The sequence below is a fragment of the Coffea arabica genome, chromosome 2c (genome assembly GCF_036785885.1).
Source record: "Coffea arabica cultivar ET-39 chromosome 2c, Coffea Arabica ET-39 HiFi, whole genome shotgun sequence".
NCBI lineage: Eukaryota > Viridiplantae > Streptophyta > Magnoliopsida > Gentianales > Rubiaceae > Coffea > Coffea arabica.
The window spans coordinates 2,890,542-2,910,112 of NC_092312.1; the positions used below are offsets into that span (position 1 = coordinate 2,890,542).

A 19,571-nucleotide genomic window follows, 5' to 3' on the forward strand; every position below is an offset into this window, starting at 1 on the left:
GATTGATTCTTAATGCCTATACTCCTTCCTTGTTAATACTAATTGTCAAGCAAGATCAGGGCAAAATTGTAAGAAATTTCTTATCTCACTTCTACAAATAATTTTTTAATGGGACATCAAGCCTCAGGGGAGGTTTCTGCAACGAATTGTTTATGTTCAGGGGTGCTGAATGCTATTTCTAAACCTAGAGGGGAGGTTAGTGCAAGTGTCAGAAACCTCAGGGGAGGTTTCTGCAATTATCCCTTTATTTTTTAATGAAAAAACACTTTCCAAGCAAGTATTTCTGCTAAACTTGTACCGACTCTTTAAAGAGCTTTTCCCTATCAGAAGATTTCATTCTTTTATTAATGAAATGTCTTTTCTTGCATTTATTTATTTTCAGGTAGAAATGAAACGTCTTTTCTACCACGTCTGATCGTAAGAGTACATGTCTTAACTCCGAGTGTTTATTTTAAATTTCTATATTAGTGTACAAAAATGACTTCATGCACTCAGCTAAATATCGGAAAATTACAAAAATGACATCATGTTGGCTTGGTTTGAATTGTAACGCTCACAGCGGCCACAGGTCCACGGTGGTTTTAAACGAGGAAGGACGTCATGATGAAATGAGGAGGAGGGGGAAGGGGGAAGAGAAATGAAATGAAGACGTCATGATGAGAGAAAAAAAAAAAAACCGAATATTGCAGAGATCCCCAACTAACCACCCATCACTATATGGTAAGTAGTACTACTGCTGCTGCTACAAGTAGGTATAGTAGCAGTAGTATTTAAAGGAAAGAGCAGTGGAGCCTTTGTTGCATCGTCCTCCGAGCTCAGAGAGAGAGAGAGGGGCATAAAACTAATAGTAGTAGGAACGGTACTGGCTGGTCATATCTATCTATCTATCGTCATCCCTTGCATTTGTATTCCCGAGAATTCAGAGAGAGAGAGAGAGAGAGGGAGGGAGATAAAAAGAGCTGGTTCCCTGCCCCGGTCTTTGGTCCCGGTAACGCTTGGGAGTTAGTACTGGTGAGATGTTATACTAACAACTGTTAGTGTTAGTCTGTTGGATCGACAGGTGGTCAGTCAGACTCCATTCCCAGAGAGTTTGCAGAGCCACAAAAGGCAATAACAGGTTGAATCCTCTTCTTCTTCTTTTTTTTTTTTGTTTGTTTTTGTTTTGGTAATAACAGGTTGAATCCTTGTTCGTAGTCCAAACTTCATTTTCATCCTGTGTGTGCATGGCCAAGCTATATGCATCTTGGATCCACATTCCTGGCTTCCTCAGCAGTCGATTTGATTTGATTTGATTTAATTTACATTTTTTTTTTTTAAATGTACAGGTTTTTATCCAATCCGTGAAGTGCGAATAGTCAAGTCCTTGAGACTATCAGCTTATTCCGTGTCTCGTGTCGTTTTCATTCTCATTTTCTGAACTTGCTCGGAGGCTTTTCCCAACTTCCTTCTCTGTCTCCGTACAAAAAAGCTAGTCCAAGAAAAGGAAAAGTTGGGGAGGGGAGAGAGATCTGCGGTCATGGGCAAAGAATGGCTGTCCTGGGGTGGAGGTCACAGGAGTAAATCCTCCAGAAAAGGAAAATCATCGGGAGGAGGAGGAAGCGGAGCTGAAAGAGAAGCCCCCACGGGATGCATGTGTGCTGTACTTCAACTCTTTGATTTGCATCATCTTCCGCTTGCTTCTTTCAGGCCTGCCCCTTTCTTGCAAGACCAACCAACCATCTGCGGAGGTCCTCCCTCTGTTGGTTCTCCATCCTTGTTTGCATGAGCACTTGTTTCAGAGGAATTATTCGTATCGTTTTAACGTGTTGTCGCCAACCTGCAGGGCTAGAAGCACCAAGAAACAGCTTAGAGTTGGAGGAGCCGTCCACGGACAAGGAAGCTGGAAGTTCATTGGCATCCACCATGAAGCGACAGGAAAATTTGAACATCCCGGTAGACATGATACTAATTAATGCTTTTCCGTTACACTATATTTTATTAACAATGTCCTGCTAGTTGTGAATACTTGAATATGTAGCATTAAAATAAAATGAGAGAGAGAGATAATGAAGTAAAAGGGCAAGTTTTGTAGTACTATTAGTAATTTTTTTGGGTGTGTGTGTGTGTGTGTGTGTGTAACTAAAGAAGTTCATGATAATGTTAATTATTATGTTGGATAATTGGATATATTAGATATAGTAGTCGTTGGATAACTGGGTATTTGATGCATGGCACATCTCTACGATGACGGGATTTTGGAAATCCAGGTGAACATTCAAATTAGGACAAGTTGTGAAAGCAAATCATCGCCAAGAGTCTCAATTTCAAAGGCAAGGACGGATGATTTATTATCCGATTGCAGCAGCAGCTCCCCTGGGGCCAAAACTCCAACTCTGGTTGCTAGACTAATGGGCCTGGATCAACTTCCTGAGACTGAGAGCACTTCTAATGCTGCCTCAACTCTAAATTCTCTAACAAGCTCCCACATGCATCCTCAAGCACAAAGTCAGAGAAGGGAACAATCCCTCGTCTACAGACGACGTTCATGCAGTGCCAACAACAGCAGCAGAAGTTTTCCGGAGAATGACTTCACCGCGGGTACTCTTTCCCTGCCTGAGACACCTAGAATATCGTCAGCAAGGAGGTCAGATGCGGAACACAGGCTATCCCTTCAAATCAGCAACAAAGAGAGCATTATGGGCGAGGAGCTCGAATTCTCAGCTTACACAGCAAGGAAATTGGCCCGGAGGATATCAGAGTCCAGACGAGAAGATGAAAATTGCAGAAGGAGCGGTCATTATGCCGGGCAGATTGTGAAGCAAGTGAAGGACAGGGTAAGCAGAAAAGTAGGGCTCGACATAACCAACAGAGTCATGAGCAGGGTGGAGCAGCCAAGGGATGATGACGAACACGTTGTTCTCCTCAAACCCAACAAACCATTTAATAATAACAACAAGGCGGCCTTAACAAGAGCACTGGTTGGCGATGATTCTAGCCAAGTCAAGCAATCAACACCATCTTGCTCTCCGAGGCTCTCGGAATATTATTCTTATTATTATTATTATCCCAAGAACAAGCCCCCAGTTGTCAATAGCACTCAGTCTGCGCAACATTCTCCAAGGCTCTCCCCGTTGTCCAAGCCAATTCCTCAAGTTGCTCCGAGTCTACAAGAGCATTTACCAAATCACCAAAAAAACTCCCCGGCAGTCAAGAAATGCAAGAAGGATGCCGTTGCCAGCCAGAAATACACCTCCCGTCTGAAAAAGCCTCTGCAAGTTTCCGATGGCATTAGGAACAAAAAGGAAGAGCCATTCATTCGTTCAGCGACCACAAACAAAGGAAACGTCGCAGACAAGAAATGCAAGAAGACTCCACTTTCCCATGACCTTCTCAACTGCGGTACTGCGGCCCCAACCCTCTTACCTGTCAAGAAAGACATCCCTTTTCCAGCAACCAAAGTAGTATGTGATAAACAGGTAAAAAATAATTAATTAATTACTGCCACGATAAAACCATCTTTGACGTTCTTCTTCTGCTTTAGTTCTCAGTACATATATTTTCTTTTTTTTTTTTTTTTTTTTAGTTTAAACTTTTGGGGGTCTTCTTACTAAGTTTAAGTTTGTCGACTTGCGTCATGGGGGCCAAAAAATTAAAAATTAAAAATTAAAAAAAAAAAAAAAGCCACAGGCACCTGATGCTGAAACGTGGAAAAGGCGCAAACAAAAATTATCTAGTTGTTCGAGCCAGTCGTACAACAAGGAGGAGCAGCAGGAGAAAGAGGCGACGCACATACTCACCGCCATTACTCAAGAAAACATCCAAGATGACAGATGTCGTCGCAACGGAAGTTCTACCATCTTAACCTCCACCTCCCCCGGTATCGGTGATAAAGCAGAAGCATCCGTAGCGGAATATCAGTGCTACATCCAAAGAATACTAAAGCGTACGGGTATAGACAAAAGTACCCCAGTGGCCCTGGCCAAATGGTACTCCGCGTCTCGCCCTCTGGACCCTTCCATCTTTCACTACCTCGAACTTTTTCACCCCACCACATTAACCGCCCCTGTTTCCACCTCCACAAGCCCTTCCAACTTGACCTTGAGGTCCAACAGAAGGCTGGTTTTCCAATTGGTGGACGAGCTGCTAGCAGAAATTCTCAAGCCCTATCTATGCATGAAGCCAAGCTGCCACCTGCGGCCGCGTGGTCAAATGTACGGGTCAGAGTTGATTGACACGTTGTGCTCCAGAATCAACATGTTTCCTGCGGCTAACTGTCAGGTTCTAGAAGACATAGATGCACTGGTGGACGCGGATTTCCGGCTGGGAAGAGAATCATTTGGAGGAGAAGAAGAAGAAGGAGGAGGAGGAGAGGAGATAGTATCGGAGATTGAACGTGGCATCGTGGAGTCGCTGGTGCATGAAACGGCAATGGAGGCGGCTGCGGCTTACGGCTAGTCGGTTGGTTGGAGGGAGGGACCACCTGAGCTGAGCTGAGAGCTGAGAGCTGAGAACTGGGAAGGGGCACGTCCGCATGGGAACAGTGGCGGGTGAGAGACCGAATAAGAGCAAGGTCTGACGGAGGTCACATGGTCCCTTCACGTGAGCAGATGCCATTATTGGCTGATTTTGGGGTCCCATTCCCATAACCTCATCTCCTCCTCCTGTTGGATTCGGGGGACGGACTTGTAATTGTAAATTGTATAACGAGTTCAAAATGAAACTAAGGGCTTGTAGTTGTAGGCCCAAGCTCCGCTCACTCAGAACCTTACTTAGTCCAGGGATATTCTATTAATCACTACTGATGATGATGTCTCTGAAGTACTCCGAATAATAAATTATCGTACGAGTATTTCTTCGATCTTCTTCTTCTACGCCACCATTGGAAAAAGAACACGTGTGTCACGTCACTCTTTCAAAGCTTTCCAGGGCCGGGGCGTTGTAAAAGGGAATCTCAATGATTTGATTCCCAGTTCTGGAAACTAGTGCCCACGAGACAAATGGATGGATCAGAGCAGGATGCAAGCCAGTAATTTGGGTGGAATCTGAGGAAATAAATATAATACAGCAGCAGAATGCAGACGGACGGTTAGTGTTGAATTAAAAACAAGAAACTAAACCTCCGGATGTTTGTTTTTAATGAAAAGAAAACCAACAAAAAACTAATAGGTAGCTTGTGCTTCTTTTCCCTTGCTAACTTGATACAGAGCAAAGGATCGAGGAGGAAAAGCGAGGTGGAATAGCAACTTTAAGGTTGTCTGGTATATATCATCTGGGTAATAATAATATATCCCCCCCACTACTCGATTCTTAATTCAAAACCAACAGATTCACAGACCAAAAACTATAAATTAACACAGCCCCCCCCCCCCCCCCCCCACAACTCAGTGAGCACTACTGACTCGCATTTCTTACTCCGTATTTGTATCAATCAATCATGTATGTGACTGTGAACAGTGTGAAGTGATGCACTCACCATACATACACTTAATTGTCTCCCCATTTATCCTTTCTTCCGAATCCGGTTATTATTTGCCCACGGCAGTACATGATATATAATACCCACGGTGTGCATGGGCCGTACGTACATCCTACAGCGGCAAAAGAGAAGAATGATCAAAAGAATTTATTAATTATTAGGAAGGAAAGGACCGTATTGATATAGTCTCTTGTCCCAATGACAGAGAAATGGGGTTGATGCGGTCGGGTGACGAAGGCTGCGCGTCAGAGCAGCGGCGCAAAAGAGTAGGGTATATTTCTTTCAAGGTGGTAGTGGTAGTGGTAGTGGTAATTGTATCCCTGAGACTGAACGCCGCTAACCTGAGACACCGTGCTTCGGGGGTTTAATTGAGGAAAGTTTCATGCTTTTCATCACCACGACAAGTTTTGATCAGTCGTTACTTTTTCAAACGAGTCCTCTTCGAAGACTGTGCAGTCCACTTGTTTTGTTGTGTTATGCTCGCCAAGATGGCAAAAGCTGCGAGAGGTACTTACTCGGCAATTTTTCCAAGGCACTAACGGTTGCTAGTAGTACTCGCGCATTTTTGCAACTCATTGGTCATTCGGTTCGAGCTACGAATCAGCTACGCTTTTGATTTAGTTCGATTATTAATTCAAAAAAATCAATTGAATCGTTCAAATTCGATCAAAAATTGGTTAAATTTATAAAAAAATTGACGATTTTCAATAATTTTTATTTCTTAAAGCAAATATAATAATTTTCTTCAAAATTTTTAATATTAAAATAAATAAAAATAATAATTCAACCTTTAAATCGTAGCTGAACCAATCGAACAGTGAACCGAAAGCTCCTTCACTTGGAGTTCAAAAACATTAATTGTGTTTGGATACCCCAATTATCCCAAATAATATTTCGCTTGCATCATAGATACATTTTCCAACACACCTTTTTATATTCCCAATCACCTTTTTATTTCACATACATCACATCACAAAAAGTGCTACAGTAATTATTCCAAATAATATTTCAAATAATACACTATCCAAACAAACTAAAGCCCCAAATAAATGTACGCTAGCTGGTAAATATCCACGCCTCGTTTTGTAGACGATATCTACTTTCAAATTTAGCGGTCATATACTAACAGAGTGTGTCCAATCTGATGCAAATGTCGATCACAAGCAATCAATGTGGATCAGTCATATCAATACGAAGAAAAATCAGTCACGTTGTTTTGGCGCATGATGAATTTGAGGAAAGAGACGGGCAGTAGGAGCAGGAGCAGAGTTCGATGATTGGTCGAACTAGTTTCATCACTTTGAATGATGTCGGGTACTTGCTTGGCAGTAGATTAGTGGTACTCCACAAAACTTTGATGCCGGTTCAGACTGCAGAAAGGTGAGTAGCGCTTTAAAGTTTGAAGCGCTTACACCTTTTCATTCAGCAATAATGGAAATTTTATACCGCTAGTACTAGGAAAAATTTTAGGCTTATTAAAAAATTCGAATTTTTATTTTTGGGGGGTAAATGACTACTTCCATCCTCAACTGATTATAGCTTTTGTATTTTGAAAGGGCTACCAAATTACCGCCGAAAAGAAAGGGCTCTTAAATTCAGCCAGAATCGCTAAAAACATCGTCCAATCCCACCGGTACTTCTCTTTGTTGCAAAGGCTAATAATTGTTTCAGGGCATCACCCGCCATGTCCATGTCCTGTACCATATTTGCAATATCTAACGATTTTTTTGGTGTGTTGGTGACGCTCTTATTTTTACAAAATGTGATTTACCATACCGCAATATGGTATATCACATTATGGAATTTCCCTTGATTTTCTATGCAGATAATGGTTGACCGCGATGGAGCTAGTCCTGGAATGCCAATTTCCTAATGCGACCTGTGAAATCAATTCATATCATTAGTGTAGATGCTTGCTGCTCGACACTATGAGCACAAGAGTTCTTTATTTTGAGGGGAAGGGATCCATAGAAATCTGTTTGCATTACTATTTTCTCACAGTTAATGTGTAGAAATCTTCCCTGTACTGGCACTCAGGTAGTTGCAGATGTATGTGCAAACAAGAAGGTGAATGGTAACTAAAATTGTCATTTGTGCTCACATAATTATCTGAACTCAAGTGAACTTAGGTGCAGCCAGTCGGAGCAGTGCGAAATTTTGAAACCTCACAGAGACTTTTCCAAGTAATCAACGGTCTGTTAAAACGTGGAGGTCATACAGCCTGTCAGTATTAAGGTTCTTCAACCACTTGACGCTGTTGCCATCACGCAGCTGCATATAATACTACCATGTCTGTCTGAAATTATTACCGACTGCAGGACATAATAACGCACTCCAGTATATGTCTCCCCGAGGCCCGACTTATCCTCTTACTAGAAAATGAGTTTATGCAGAGGGTTAGATCAGAGGATATAATTAGCTTCCTCTGCCTCCTGCGGGTGGTCAGGCTCATCACGCCAAAACATTTCATTGCATCAAGTTAGCACATGAAACGATACTACAAGCACAGAGGCAGCAGAAGATCCCATCATGCGCTAAAACAAAAGACAAGACTCATATAAGCAAATAAGTCATTAAATATGTGAAACTGATATGATGTAAATTCCATGTCATCATCTGCTTGGCACAGCATTCATCTTTTACCAGTGGCATTAAACATGATTCTGCAGATTTTTAAGAAAATGGCCCCGGAAACATTAGGACAATCTGGTAACAAGTATAAACACGATTATTATGGTACAATGCTTTAGAAGAAACTGAACCCAGAAACACAGTCAAATTATTATTGGCACTGAAAGCAAGAGGTTCTTCATCACTCACAGTAAACCTGTGGTATATTTGGAAATCCGTCAATTATTACCTATAAACCAGATATACGCATGAATCACCCAAAATTGAACCTTATATGCATCTCATTCAATAAATATAATTGGTGTCCATGAAGGGACAAATGGGCTGGTTCACAGATATTGCCAAGCCGGAAAACTCGCTGACAACAGTTTCTATATCAAAATAGTACCAGAAAAAGCATCATCTTTAAAACTATAAACAATTCTTGTATGAATACCGTACCTGATTGAAAGTCAGCTAGTCTCTCTATACTGATCACTAAAAAGATACATGAAATCCTGGTCTCAACTTCTACCATCAACATCAAAACCCGCCCCAGTCCACCCAGGTGCTGCAGAACCTCTACCCTTGGGTACTGCTCCAATTCCCTTTCCCCTCCCTTGTAGCACAGTTTTTTTCTTCCCTCTACCTTCATTGTATGCAGGAAGCCCTTGGTTTCCATTTGTTATTGGACCATGTCCTGCATTACCTTGACTAGATATCTGTCCAGAAGATCCATTAGCTACTTGCACACTAGCTGTACCTAAGGCAGCATCTTGAGTTCTATTGCTGGGTGAATGTTCCAATGGAACACCATCCTGAATAAGAATTTAGCCATATTAAGAAGGATGCCTCATGGATGTCAACATGTAATTATATGCATCCACATGAATTGCACTTGTAATGCAACCAAATTCATGTTAAAAAGAGCTCCTTGAATTTTACAGTAGCCCCAACAAGATGAAGGTTCTAAAACATCAAGAAATTCCAACCTGAACCAGTTATAGTGCTACTACCCATAAAAGGAACAGAAGTCCACTAACTTGTTTATATTTTCATCCAAATGTGTGAAGTATACCATGCTACATTGGGTAATTACTGCATCACCATGTGGGCTACCTAATATCATCGTGTCTGTGATAGATTAATACACTTCAAACTTCAGAAGAATACATAAACATGTCACACACAGCATATACATGTGTATACTCAGCAAACACTGCATCAAGGAATATGGTTTTTGGCTTTTAGCTGAAAGCAACAGCATCTTATTGTACTTTCCAAGATAGTATTTCTCACCCCTGAACTCCCTCAAGATTTCTGCAATAAATAGGAAAGCTAAGAATTCTCCTAATACCACTCAACCTTCAAGAAACTTGCCCAAAAGGATTTAAAATTATGAAAAAAAGTTTTTGAAGAAACAGACTTGCTTGAATGGCATTGAAATTTCAGAACGGTCAAATCACCTCCCAAGAAACAACACTAAAGCAAAAGAACTCACAATTGGGACAGATGCGGATGATCTGCTAGGATTCAGAGCTTCCAGCCGCCTTTTCAATTCCTCTAGTCTAGCTAATTGAGCATTACTACTCTCTTGTACCTGCAGAGAAAAATTGTATTCAACAGGGCAGGGAATGTTAAGGAAATTTCAATGCAACAAGTGATAACATCTACCAGGTTATTCAAATCTTCGCAAAGCTTCTGCTTAAATGCTTCCTCATCTTTTACTGCCTTTGATGCTTCTTCCCAAGCCTGAAATTCAAAACGTGATAGCATGATCAGAAGAAAATTTTATAACTGATAGGAGAAACGGTTGAGGATATCCAGCACTAGGATCCATTTGATTCTAAGGTCTCACTCATGGAAAACATGAAAAGCGAAGGGTTCAGCCCCCACTTGAAAAACAAAGCCACCAAATGGTAGGGGGAAAAGAAAAAGAGTTATTCCCTCCAAGAGATCAATCCAGATTATAGTTGGACAAGGACAAGTTTTTGAATAGTCTCAATTAGCTAATTAGTTTTGCGGATCAAAGCAACTAAATGAGAAAAACAATGCTTTGGATTATGAAACCCCTTTTAACATATTGGATGAATTGCTGCACATTTCATGCCTACTCAAGGTGTGCCAAGCAGTTTAGCAGCTTATGATATTGACACTCGAACCAAATTACAGCCAACAAGTTATTGGCATGAACTTACATAATTCAAATCTTCCTCTTGTCACTAACCAGTTTGTTCCTTAATCTTCCAGTTCAAGACAGAAGATCGCTAACTTTTGACAGTAACTAAATTACAACAGTGTTATATGAGGAGATCTATTTGAATGGAATAAATATTAGAAAAAGTGGTTCCTCAATTGACTGCAAGAGACTTCATGAGAACATTAGGCACAAAAATATCAAAAATCAGAATATAGTTTCCAAAACAAAATACAAGATGAGCATGTTTTGAAGCAAAGAGATGTAAGCCAAATGAATCACATATCAGATGGAACACACACTATGTTAGTATCCACTTAAAATGATTCATCAAAAAAAGACAAACCTTTCTTGCAAGTTCCTCCTTTTGCCTAGCAAGACGAATTTTCTCATTCGAGATTTCTATCTTCTTTCTCATGTGCTCAAGAGCTGATGTAGTATTGATCCATGAGAAGAACATAGCCAGTCAGCTAAATGCTTCAAAAGATATTCCAGAAGTATAAGAAGTATCAATGACAGCACATTTGACCTGCTTTTTTTGGGCCAGATGTAAGTTTCATCTCCATGGAAAGATTTGCCAATTCTCGTTCAACATCACGAATCTTGGAATAGTTTTCCTGAATGTACCTGAGAAAAAAATATATATACCACATGAGGAGTAAGAAAAACTGACATGAAAATTTCAGCTATGAAGATGATGCAAGATATAACAGACACTATTTGCACAAAGCAGCCGGGTAGCCTTGGATGTCTTATAGATCCCTCACAGCATAGCAAGAAAGAGGTATGGTACTTATGAACCCAAACTAAAACACGTCTTAACCTTATCCAAACCGTAGGCAAAGATTCAAAAGAGAAAAAATTTTACACTCTTAACCAATCTCCCCTTGTGAAGATATCAAACCTAAGGCACTTCTCTAATACTTATAGACATTTATTGGGCACTGGAAAGAGATGCTTGCAGTAATCTGATATCCCATGGAAACAGAAAGTTGGGATTAGCTTGGTCAGTGTGGAGTAAGATAAACAGAAAAATACGAGTTTATAAAAGGGCAAATAGATTCACTAAACACTACAAGACGGATGCACTAGATTAGTTGGTAGAGTGGATGAGAAATGAGAGAGAAAAATTAGTAGAAGGCATGAAAGAGGCATAACGTATCTCTCTAAAATGACAGTTGAATTGATAGGTGAGAGGAAAAAAAGAAATGGGGACAAGTATGGTGAAGAATCACTCGTGAGAACCCCTTCTATGGATCTGGATGGACACCTTTCAAGAAATGAAGCAAGAGCTCGACTTAGTTATCAGGGTCATCGATTTAATATATCCAATTGCTCTCAGACTCTTAATCATCTGTTGATTAACCCCACCCCCATAGGGAAAGCAACTATGAATAGTGCCACAGATATGCAAGCAGGGGGAGAATTTAAATGATGAGGTTATTGATAACAACGAATCACCTGCATCAGCTAAGGGTCTGGGTGAAAGGCCATTTTTCCTTTTCTATTTATTGTTTATAACGTTCTTCTTTCCAATTAAAGCTGCTAAATACAGTTTTTCTGAGTCAAACTCAGGTTAATTACGGTCGGACACTGCAACAAGGGGAACGATTCAAATAAGATGAAATGTAGGACACGATGGAGGAGGAGAAATGTTTCATTCAGGTAAAAGTTTTACTAACCCTGAAGCAACTACAAAACATATTAAGAAGTAAGATAGAAGAACAAACTTCGAAGAAAGGAAAAAAACAAAGCTCAAATACAGATGAAACAAAAAGTGTTCTAGTATGGAAACGGAATCATAAGAAGAAGAAAACTGAAATAGCAAAAAATCTAGAGAGAGAATGACAGAAACGCAAGCATGAAAACAAAGAGAGAGAGAGAGAGAGAGTCTAATAGCAATGCAAGTAGAGAACGGAGTGGGATGGGCAAAAAAGTGAACATACTTTTGCAATTGAAGCTGCTCTTCCTCGATTTTCTGAAACAACACCCAAAACCAAAAAACAGACTCAATTTGTAAATTTGAATCCAAAACCAAAAATATATATCTAATAATAATAACAAAAATCAAGTAAACACGCTGACATTTCAAAGCAGTACAGAGAGGGAGAAAGAGAGGAGTTACCTGCTCGGTGTAGGCAATGACAGGAGATTCTCGACGGAGGCCATCGGGTCCGATCTCGGGGATAGCAACGGCATTGGCCTCAGGAGTGGGATTGGGGTTGACATTGGCAGCCATATCGGACGAAGACGGAAGGGTTAGATCTTGGGAAGGAATGGATAATGATGGGAGGGATGATCGTCCGTCTGACGACGCACACAAGAAGCCCAGTACCACCACCACCACCACCACCACCCAGATTGATTATTGATTATTGACTATTACTAGAAGTAAGTATAAGCAAGCGAGTTGGTTTGCAAATCCGGCCCCCGGCAACTCATAACTGGGTAACTGGTAAGGGGCTTATTCTCTCTTCGCAATCCCACTATTGAGTTCTTCCTTTCCCCGCCGGCCGCTACGTGTGATTAATATGCACTCTACTTCTGCCCCCAAAAAATAAATAAATAAATAAAGTTTTATTTAAATTTCACGTTTTGATTGCAAATGCACATGCCGACGGCGTTGGGTGGGCATTTCGCAACGATTCTGCATTATTTAAAAAAAAAAAATGGATTCTCAAATTAATTGACACCCCATGTAATGTTGTTAACGAGTTTTTGTCATTTACTCGTTTTCAAATTTAAGTGACAGAAAATGGCTTTACTAACTTCAATTCTTCCCCTCTAAATTTCTGTCTATAAGCCAAATGAATGAACCTTTTCTTTGGCTGCGAGATCAAAGAAACGGTAAAACCTTTTCTACTCATCAGCCCATACGGTGATTAAAGGAACACTGGCCAGCATTAACCGGTAAAACCTAATTGATGTACTAAAGTAGTTAAATGACCATTTTTTCTAGTGTTAACACGTAACAGACCAGCATTAACCGGTAACCAACAAAACACACACTTAAAAACGGCACCAAAACAATGTAAACTTGATCAGAGCCATTAGAGACATGCTGAGGGATTTTTGTTACATACGGGTTTCACATGTGAGAAGGAAGAACAATGTTCCTGCTCATTTATTGTCTCATTTGTCTCTGTCACTCGAGGGAAGTCACGTCTGGTTTGTAAACTTCCCAAAGGAGATTATGTACGCTGCAAATGCAGATTTACTTTAATGAAGTTCCGCTTTTATTTTCAAAAAAAAAAAAAAAAAAAAAAAACGGCACCAAAATGCAGCAACTTAGCAAGCACCAATATTGCTTTTTCAAGTGCTAGAGCTTCCATAGTTCTGAGATTTTGCAAGCATACAAATGCTGGAATTTATCAGAATTGACTATGGTGCATGCATGAACTGGTAGATATGCCGTCCCACAGTTACAGTTGATTGCACCATCCATTCATGTTGAATGGACTTCCAATTTCCCTAGGACGGGATCAGCTTGTGTCTCTTACCTACCAGCAGGCAAGAAGAGGATTTTTTACCTCCTTCCTCGGGAAGCTGGAGAAACAGCATTTACCGCAGACCCTCCCTGCTCCACGAAAATAGGGAAAATGGTGGAACTTCTGTAGCTACCCTTCTACGACGGCTGAATCGCAGACCGCTATTTATCAAGTGCAGGTCAAGAGGAACTCATGCTTGCCGCAGCAGCGGAACCAAGTTACATTAAACAAGTCAAACCACGCAGGAGAAACAGGATAAGAGTGAGTGACTAATTGTATAACATTCTACTCAAGCAGCGACCTCGCTTACAAGTCGTTCGACTTCATCAATTGTTGGAAGGGCAGGGATAGCTCCATTCTTTGTTACGGTTAGTGCACCACAGGCGTTGGCAAAATATAGAGCCTCCCTCAACCGATTCTCATCCTGCCCACACATTCAACAAGAATATTTTAATCTAAACCATTTTTTGCTCTATCCTTATTGATGTAGTAATTCTTTTAATAGATGGCAATTGTGGAGCACTCATAGGATTGTTCCATGACTGTTGGTCACTCATCAGTAAATGAATCTAAATTTGATTTGACAATTAGAACCTTTGAAAAGGCACTGGCAATGATATCTGCATTTTGAGAACTAAGACATGAACGAGGGGTCCCAGTTAAGTTATGAAATACAGCTTGATAAATTTAAACATTCTGGGTCTAAATAATCCTCAGAAGTAAATGGTATTAAATGGCATTGAACGTTTATCTAACTGCACATATGTCAGCTTACCTGATAAAGATTTAGGTCAGAAGCCAATCTGCCCAATAATCCACCAACAAATGCGTCACCAGCACCCGTGGTGTCAACAGGTTTGACTTTCAAACCAGGAACTCTTCCCTTGAATTGCTGTAAAAATGAAATTTCTTTATGTCAATATCACAGCAGCTCAGTTACTTCATGAAAACATTTGAATTGATCCAACAAACTATCTTGAAACACATGCACGCGTATAACTTAAGACATTGCAGACTAAGTCCAAGATATCAAAATGTCCTGTTCACAAGGAAGTTGCTCCTTATCTCAGAGGCAATAAGAAATGATATGAATAGGAAAATTGGTTTTATAATCAAGCACGGCTATGGCTTAGCAAGTCTTACAATGGCTTAGGTTACAGGATGCTTTACTTGAGATCAGTAGCATGCATGGAGTGATTTGAAGTTCACCTTTGTGTAATATCTGCAGCCCTGTGAGCCTTCAGATACCAGTAGAAGTCGCAAATTTGGATGAAAAAGTTTGTTTAATACCACATCATCATTGTAAGGATCATCACCTCCAGTCAGAAATGTGATTTCATCCTCACTTATCTGCCAGATTGGAAGAGGCCAGTAAACTCTTAGGAAACATAGAAAAAAATTGGCAGAAAAAATGCTCCTATATACACCCACAGATCTAAAAGTTCCACCATTTGGGCAATTTATACCTTGATAATATCTGCTTGGTCCCATATACTCATTATACCCTCCCTAGCAGCATTAGCTGAAGGCCACAAAGCCAATCTCAAATTTGGGTCATAAGACAGTAAGCTCCCAGACTTTTTTGCAATGGCCATTGCAGCTAGATGTGAGGACTTGCATGGCTCTTCAATCAAACTAATTGAACCATAGTGGAAGATGGCTGCCTGCCATTGGATGTTTAACTTCATAAATCAAAACAGAATCTTCCCAAAAGTAGCATATAGTAGTTTAGGCAAGAAATTAGAAGTAATACCTTTTTAATTAAGTCAATATCAAGTTCTGACTCCCGAAGAAGCATATCAGCACTCGGATTGCGGAAAAACATAAATTCACGCTCACCATCAGCTCTGAGTGTAACAAATGCCAACGCAGTTCTTGCTGAGGAATCAAACCTCATACCAGAAATATCAACTTTGTTTTCTTTCAGTACATCAGCCAACATATGTCCAAACTCATCCTCTCCTACCTGTCACACCAAATAGTATTATTTTCATCCCTTCACAAGAATATAGTCAACAAAGATCCAAATGCATAAAAATTTGGCTTCGATTTGGTAAATAGATAACTTTGAGAATTCAAAAGAAAATATCATAGAATAATAGAAAGATAATGCCACTAACAATAACAAAAACATCACGCTATATCATAAAAAAAAGGATCATGAAAGCTCTCAAATCCATTTACTTGGCCTCATCCAACTAACTGCACACATCAAAATGATTTAGAATAGCAGATCTAGGTTCGAAATGCATATGGTGTACACATATAGCCAAGATCTGTAAAAATCAGCACCTAATAAAGTGCCTACCCAACTTAAAAGAGAAAAGGAAGCTCAACTTAAGTTTATAATAATCTAGTAGTTCCTTATGATGCCCAAAGACAAGCAAACACATCTAAGTAACGCATACTATGAAGTAACTTATATGGACTAACAAAAAAGTTTACAGAATGGACAGTCCCATGTGCCTTAAGTTTCTATAAAACCACAAAACCGTGCCCACAGACATGCGACATGGGAGATTAATCATGCATCAGAGAAAGCATGAAGATACTGATACTGAGGAAACACAGTGAGAACATGTAAACAGAAGTGCACAATGCAATCAATTTACAGGAAAAATTTCACCTTTCCTATAAAAGCTGAAGATCCTCCAAGTCGTGCTACACATACAGCAACATTAGCAGGAGCACCACCTGGAGCCTTTTTGAAGGCAGGAGCTTCAGCTAATGAAACTCCATTAATTGTTGGGACAAAGTCAATCAACAATTCCCCAAAGCACAAAACAAAAGGGCTCTTCACTACAGAATCCCCCTTCGAATTCAAGGAAAGCCTTTGCAAATTATCTGCAGCCAGCCAATAATGACATAAGTGCTTTAATTGATCAACATCAGCTTCCTTTTTAAGAATTTATAGACCAGTAAATCAGATTGCAGAATCAACAGGGAACGTAATCATACTGAAGAGGTCAAGATATCAGGACACTCTCTTTGCTACATTCGAGGACCATATCTAGAACTCTAGAGTTTTCATTGAGCATTTATGCTAACAGTAGCAATGTCAAGATCATAACACCAGGTCACACTTTCGTGCACAGTAAACTTTTTCTCGCAAAACATTCCCTTTCTGTGGTTACGGAATCAAAACAAACCGTCTCTGCCGAATTAAACCAACCCTGAGGTTTTCAAGAAACTTTTTATCACTGTAAATCTGCAATGCTCAGGGGCTCAAACCGTAAAGGTCCAAGCTTTGCTTAAGCTCTTGGCTCTATTTAATTCATGGGACAATAAACTCGAAAAGTTAAACACCTACTGGGTAGAAGAGCAACAAGAATAACAGTGAAGACTAGACGGAACAAGAATATTTACCATTGGTGAGAATAATACGTGAGCATGAACTAGAATCAAGAATTATGTGATAGTACGAAGATTTCAAAGAAGGATGACAGATTCACGAGTAAACGCGTAAAAAAAAGCCATCCAAAAATACAAGGAAATAAAGATCCACCAAACAGTCTATGCTTCACCCACAGCCCTTTTATCTAACAATAATGTTATTCAGTAAGTGCAAAACTATGAACACCACTTGTAATCCATATTCAAGAATTCACAAACACGAATAGAAGGAACACCAAAAACAGAGGTTCTCCAATAAATTCAAAAAATTACATCTTTTCATCATTCGACGTATGCATGTATCTGTATTTAATACTAATTGAGCGGGGAGAAAAAAAACCTGAAATGGGCTTATCAGCCATGTTTTGATCGAAATAACAGAGAACCTTGGAGGCAGTGTTGATGGAAAATTAAAGAACTTGGGAATATTCAGCAAGATTTCGCGTTCAGTGTTGAGTAGAAAGAAGAAAAAGAAATGAAGAAAGGGAATAATATCGCCTTGGTCGGTTAAAAAAGAAAGGAAATTATTGAATTAGGGAATTGGGAAAACGGGGAAAGAAATCTTGCGACAAGAAGGGAATTCCAATTTGTTCTACACTTACTATTCGTAACTTGCAGGGCGGCGGGTTTGAATTGCACAGTAAAGAAAAGTTTTTCGCAGCCCATCATGTGTCCAGCTAAAGTTTAGTTTATCTTTTAAAAAAAAAAAAACAAATGTTGTCGACCCCCCCCCCCCTCCTTTTTTTTTTTTTTTTTTTTTTTTTCTCGGCATGAACCACAGGTAACTGCGTTCCTCCGTCTTGCAGCTTAATTGGCTTTTAGCCTCGTAAAATATGAAGAAAAATGGAAGGAAATCTATTTGTGGGGTTCGTTCACGTGATAATTTAGTAGCTAAGCCCATCGCCAATGCCAGGCATACATTTTGAGATCTAATACTTGTAATATTTAGTCCTTTATTTAGTCTACTAAATTCCATAAGATGCTCGTTAAGCTGAGGTTTAGGAATTAAATTTTTGTTAAAAAAAAAGTATCAAAATTAAGAGCATGCAATAAATGTGTTTGTAATCATATGATAACTTAGGCGTGATTTCGATATTTTACCGAGCTGTACATTTGCTAAGAAAAAGCCTAGATTGGAGACGAAATTATGGGGACGAAAAAGCCTATATGTGCATATTCTCTACTCCTAGTTGTGTATTTGCTGATTTGGTTTGATTGGATTTATTTAGTCAATAATGTAAAGTAATCTTACATCTCGATTAGCAATGACTCATCAAATAAATAGAGTAACTGAAAACTCATCGAGGATGTTTATGTAGTATTGATTCTAATGCCGTTTGATTCCACTATAATTTTTGTAATATTAATTTGTGGTAAAAACCGGAGTCACATGCAGCAATTGCCCTCCCCCCCCTCAAATTTTTGTGAAATTATAAAATAAGTTTGATACATGTTTCCACTTTTACACCTTATTTACACATTATTGTCCATTTCATCTCCTTAATTTTGTAAAGTTCTTTATGTTAGACCCTTTACGTAGTTTAAAACTTTATTTATTCTCATTCTTCAAAATTTTAATATTCTGTCCTTATATGTAAAAATGCTGCATAGATTCGTTTTAAATTTAAAAAAAATTCCAACCTTTTTTAGTTTAAATACAACTATGATATTAATTATAAATCTAAAACAACAACTTAAATACAAGGGTACACAACTATCTATACACATATATATAAAAGGCAGTTGGAGCTTACTGTTTGACGCACTTTTCGCCTTGCACTTTCATCTACTTTTTTGGTGAGAACAAATTGACAGGCTTCGTATTGGAATGTACCAAGTGAAGTATATATACTACTTTCATATTAATGCAATTATATACTACTACTTTAGGAGCAAAGTATTTGCACAAAATAAATGATCTACCAAGTGAAGTTGTCAAAAAAAAAAAAAAAAAAAAAAGAACGATTGACATGTTAAAATCGTGCAACCCTATCTTCTGAATCTTCCATGAATATTCTTTTTTCACGCTGACACATTAACTAGTGTTGGCAAATCATGGGTCCGTTTTGATAGCGTGATTTAAGAGTATATTTTTTTGCATACGTCATAAAATAATTTTCAATCGATTCATTATCTCACATGCAGCATTTATACAAAACTAGTTTTGTACCCGTTCATCTTCAAAAAATAATAAATTATTTAATTAATTTTATACAAATATCGATATGAAATACAAATTTAATGTCTATTTTATGATAACCTTTCTTAAGTATATTACTATATGCGTATTGTAATATAAAGTATTCTTATAATATAAATTTGAACATCTAATAATTTACTTCGGTAATTAGTTATTTTTCTACTTCTTGTAGTGATAACAATTCTTATTTACTTCGGTTCCCTATGCAGTACACAAATTATTGGCATG

The 19,571-nt window shown here is 39.1% G+C and overlaps 3 protein-coding genes across 6 annotated transcripts; 1 reads left to right on the top strand and 2 right to left on the bottom strand.

Annotated features, from left to right (window-relative positions):
• Positions 1 to 700: 700 nt before the first annotated feature.
• Positions 701 to 4,841, top strand: LOC113725092 (uncharacterized). Of its 2 annotated transcripts, none has more exons than XM_027248083.2 (5): positions 701 to 1,117; positions 1,326 to 1,727; positions 1,823 to 1,932; positions 2,247 to 3,455; positions 3,667 to 4,841. In XM_027248083.2, the coding sequence occupies exons 2-5, from the start codon at positions 1,517 to 1,519 to the stop codon at positions 4,432 to 4,434; spliced, it is 2,298 nt and encodes a 765-aa protein (XP_027103884.1). In that variant the 5' UTR covers positions 701 to 1,117; positions 1,326 to 1,516; the 3' UTR covers positions 4,435 to 4,841. The 2 variants fall into 2 exon arrangements, with proteins under 2 accessions (XP_027103884.1, XP_027103882.1); XM_027248081.2 differs by having other exon boundaries at positions 702 to 1,117; positions 3,661 to 4,841.
• A 3,013-nt stretch (positions 4,842 to 7,854) lies between these two features.
• On the bottom strand, positions 7,855 to 12,814 carry LOC113725095 (uncharacterized). 3 transcript variants are annotated; one of them, XR_003457272.2, is made up of 8 exons: positions 12,388 to 12,814; positions 12,209 to 12,240; positions 10,792 to 10,889; positions 10,609 to 10,691; positions 9,740 to 9,817; positions 9,567 to 9,665; positions 8,528 to 8,883; positions 7,855 to 7,989 (listed from the first exon to the last, which is right to left on the bottom strand). XR_003457272.2 is itself a non-coding variant. In XM_027248086.2 (7 exons), the coding sequence occupies exons 1-7, from the start codon at positions 12,499 to 12,501 to the stop codon at positions 8,590 to 8,592; spliced, it is 798 nt and encodes a 265-aa protein (XP_027103887.1). In that variant the 5' UTR covers positions 12,502 to 12,814; the 3' UTR covers positions 8,340 to 8,589. The 3 variants fall into 3 exon arrangements, 2 of the variants coding, with proteins under 2 accessions (XP_027103887.1, XP_027103888.1); XM_027248086.2 differs by lacking the exon at positions 7,855 to 7,989 and having other exon boundaries at positions 8,340 to 8,883; XM_027248087.2 differs by lacking the exons at positions 7,855 to 7,989; positions 8,528 to 8,883 and adding an exon at positions 9,247 to 9,385.
• A 727-nt stretch (positions 12,815 to 13,541) lies between these two features.
• Positions 13,542 to 17,713, bottom strand: LOC113725094 (probable fructokinase-7). Its single transcript, XM_027248085.2, has 7 exons — positions 17,484 to 17,713; positions 16,377 to 16,594; positions 15,504 to 15,716; positions 15,217 to 15,414; positions 14,960 to 15,100; positions 14,526 to 14,642; positions 13,542 to 14,174 (listed from the first exon to the last, which is right to left on the bottom strand). Exons 1-7 carry the CDS (start codon positions 17,503 to 17,505, stop codon positions 14,040 to 14,042), a joined length of 1,044 nt encoding a protein of 347 aa, XP_027103886.1. The 5' UTR covers positions 17,506 to 17,713; the 3' UTR covers positions 13,542 to 14,039.
• Positions 17,714 to 19,571: the final 1,858 nt, after the last annotated feature.

Excerpts from the sequence above, each read along its gene's own strand:
- LOC113725092 (XM_027248081.2), top strand. The coding sequence starts at position 1,517 with ATGGGCAAAGAATGGCTGTCCTGGGGTGGAGGTCACAGGAGTAAATCC. Across the intron at positions 1,728-1,822 it reads CCAACCAACCATCTGCGGAG|GGCTAGAAGCACCAAGAAAC; the intron begins GTCCTCCCTCTG and ends GCCAACCTGCAG. Across the intron at positions 3,456-3,660 it reads AAGTAGTATGTGATAAACAG|CCACAGGCACCTGATGCTGA; the intron begins GTAAAAAATAAT and ends AAAAAAAAAAAG.
- LOC113725095 (XM_027248086.2), bottom strand. The coding sequence starts at position 12,501 with ATGGCTGCCAATGTCAACCCCAATCCCACTCCTGAGGCCAATGCCGTT. Across the intron at positions 12,241-12,387 it reads TCATTGCCTACACCGAGCAG|AAAATCGAGGAAGAGCAGCT; the intron begins GTAACTCCTCTC and ends GTGTTGTTTCAG. Across the intron at positions 8,884-9,566 it reads CATCCGCATCTGTCCCAATT|GATGGTGTTCCATTGGAACA; the intron begins GTGAGTTCTTTT and ends ATTCTTATTCAG.
- LOC113725094 (XM_027248085.2), bottom strand. The coding sequence starts at position 17,505 with ATGGCTGATAAGCCCATTTCAG. Across the intron at positions 15,101-15,216 it reads ACCAAGCAGATATTATCAAG|ATAAGTGAGGATGAAATCAC; the intron begins GTATAAATTGCC and ends CCAATCTGGCAG. Across the intron at positions 14,643-14,959 it reads GCTGCAGATATTACACAAAG|CAATTCAAGGGAAGAGTTCC; the intron begins GTGAACTTCAAA and ends TCATTTTTACAG.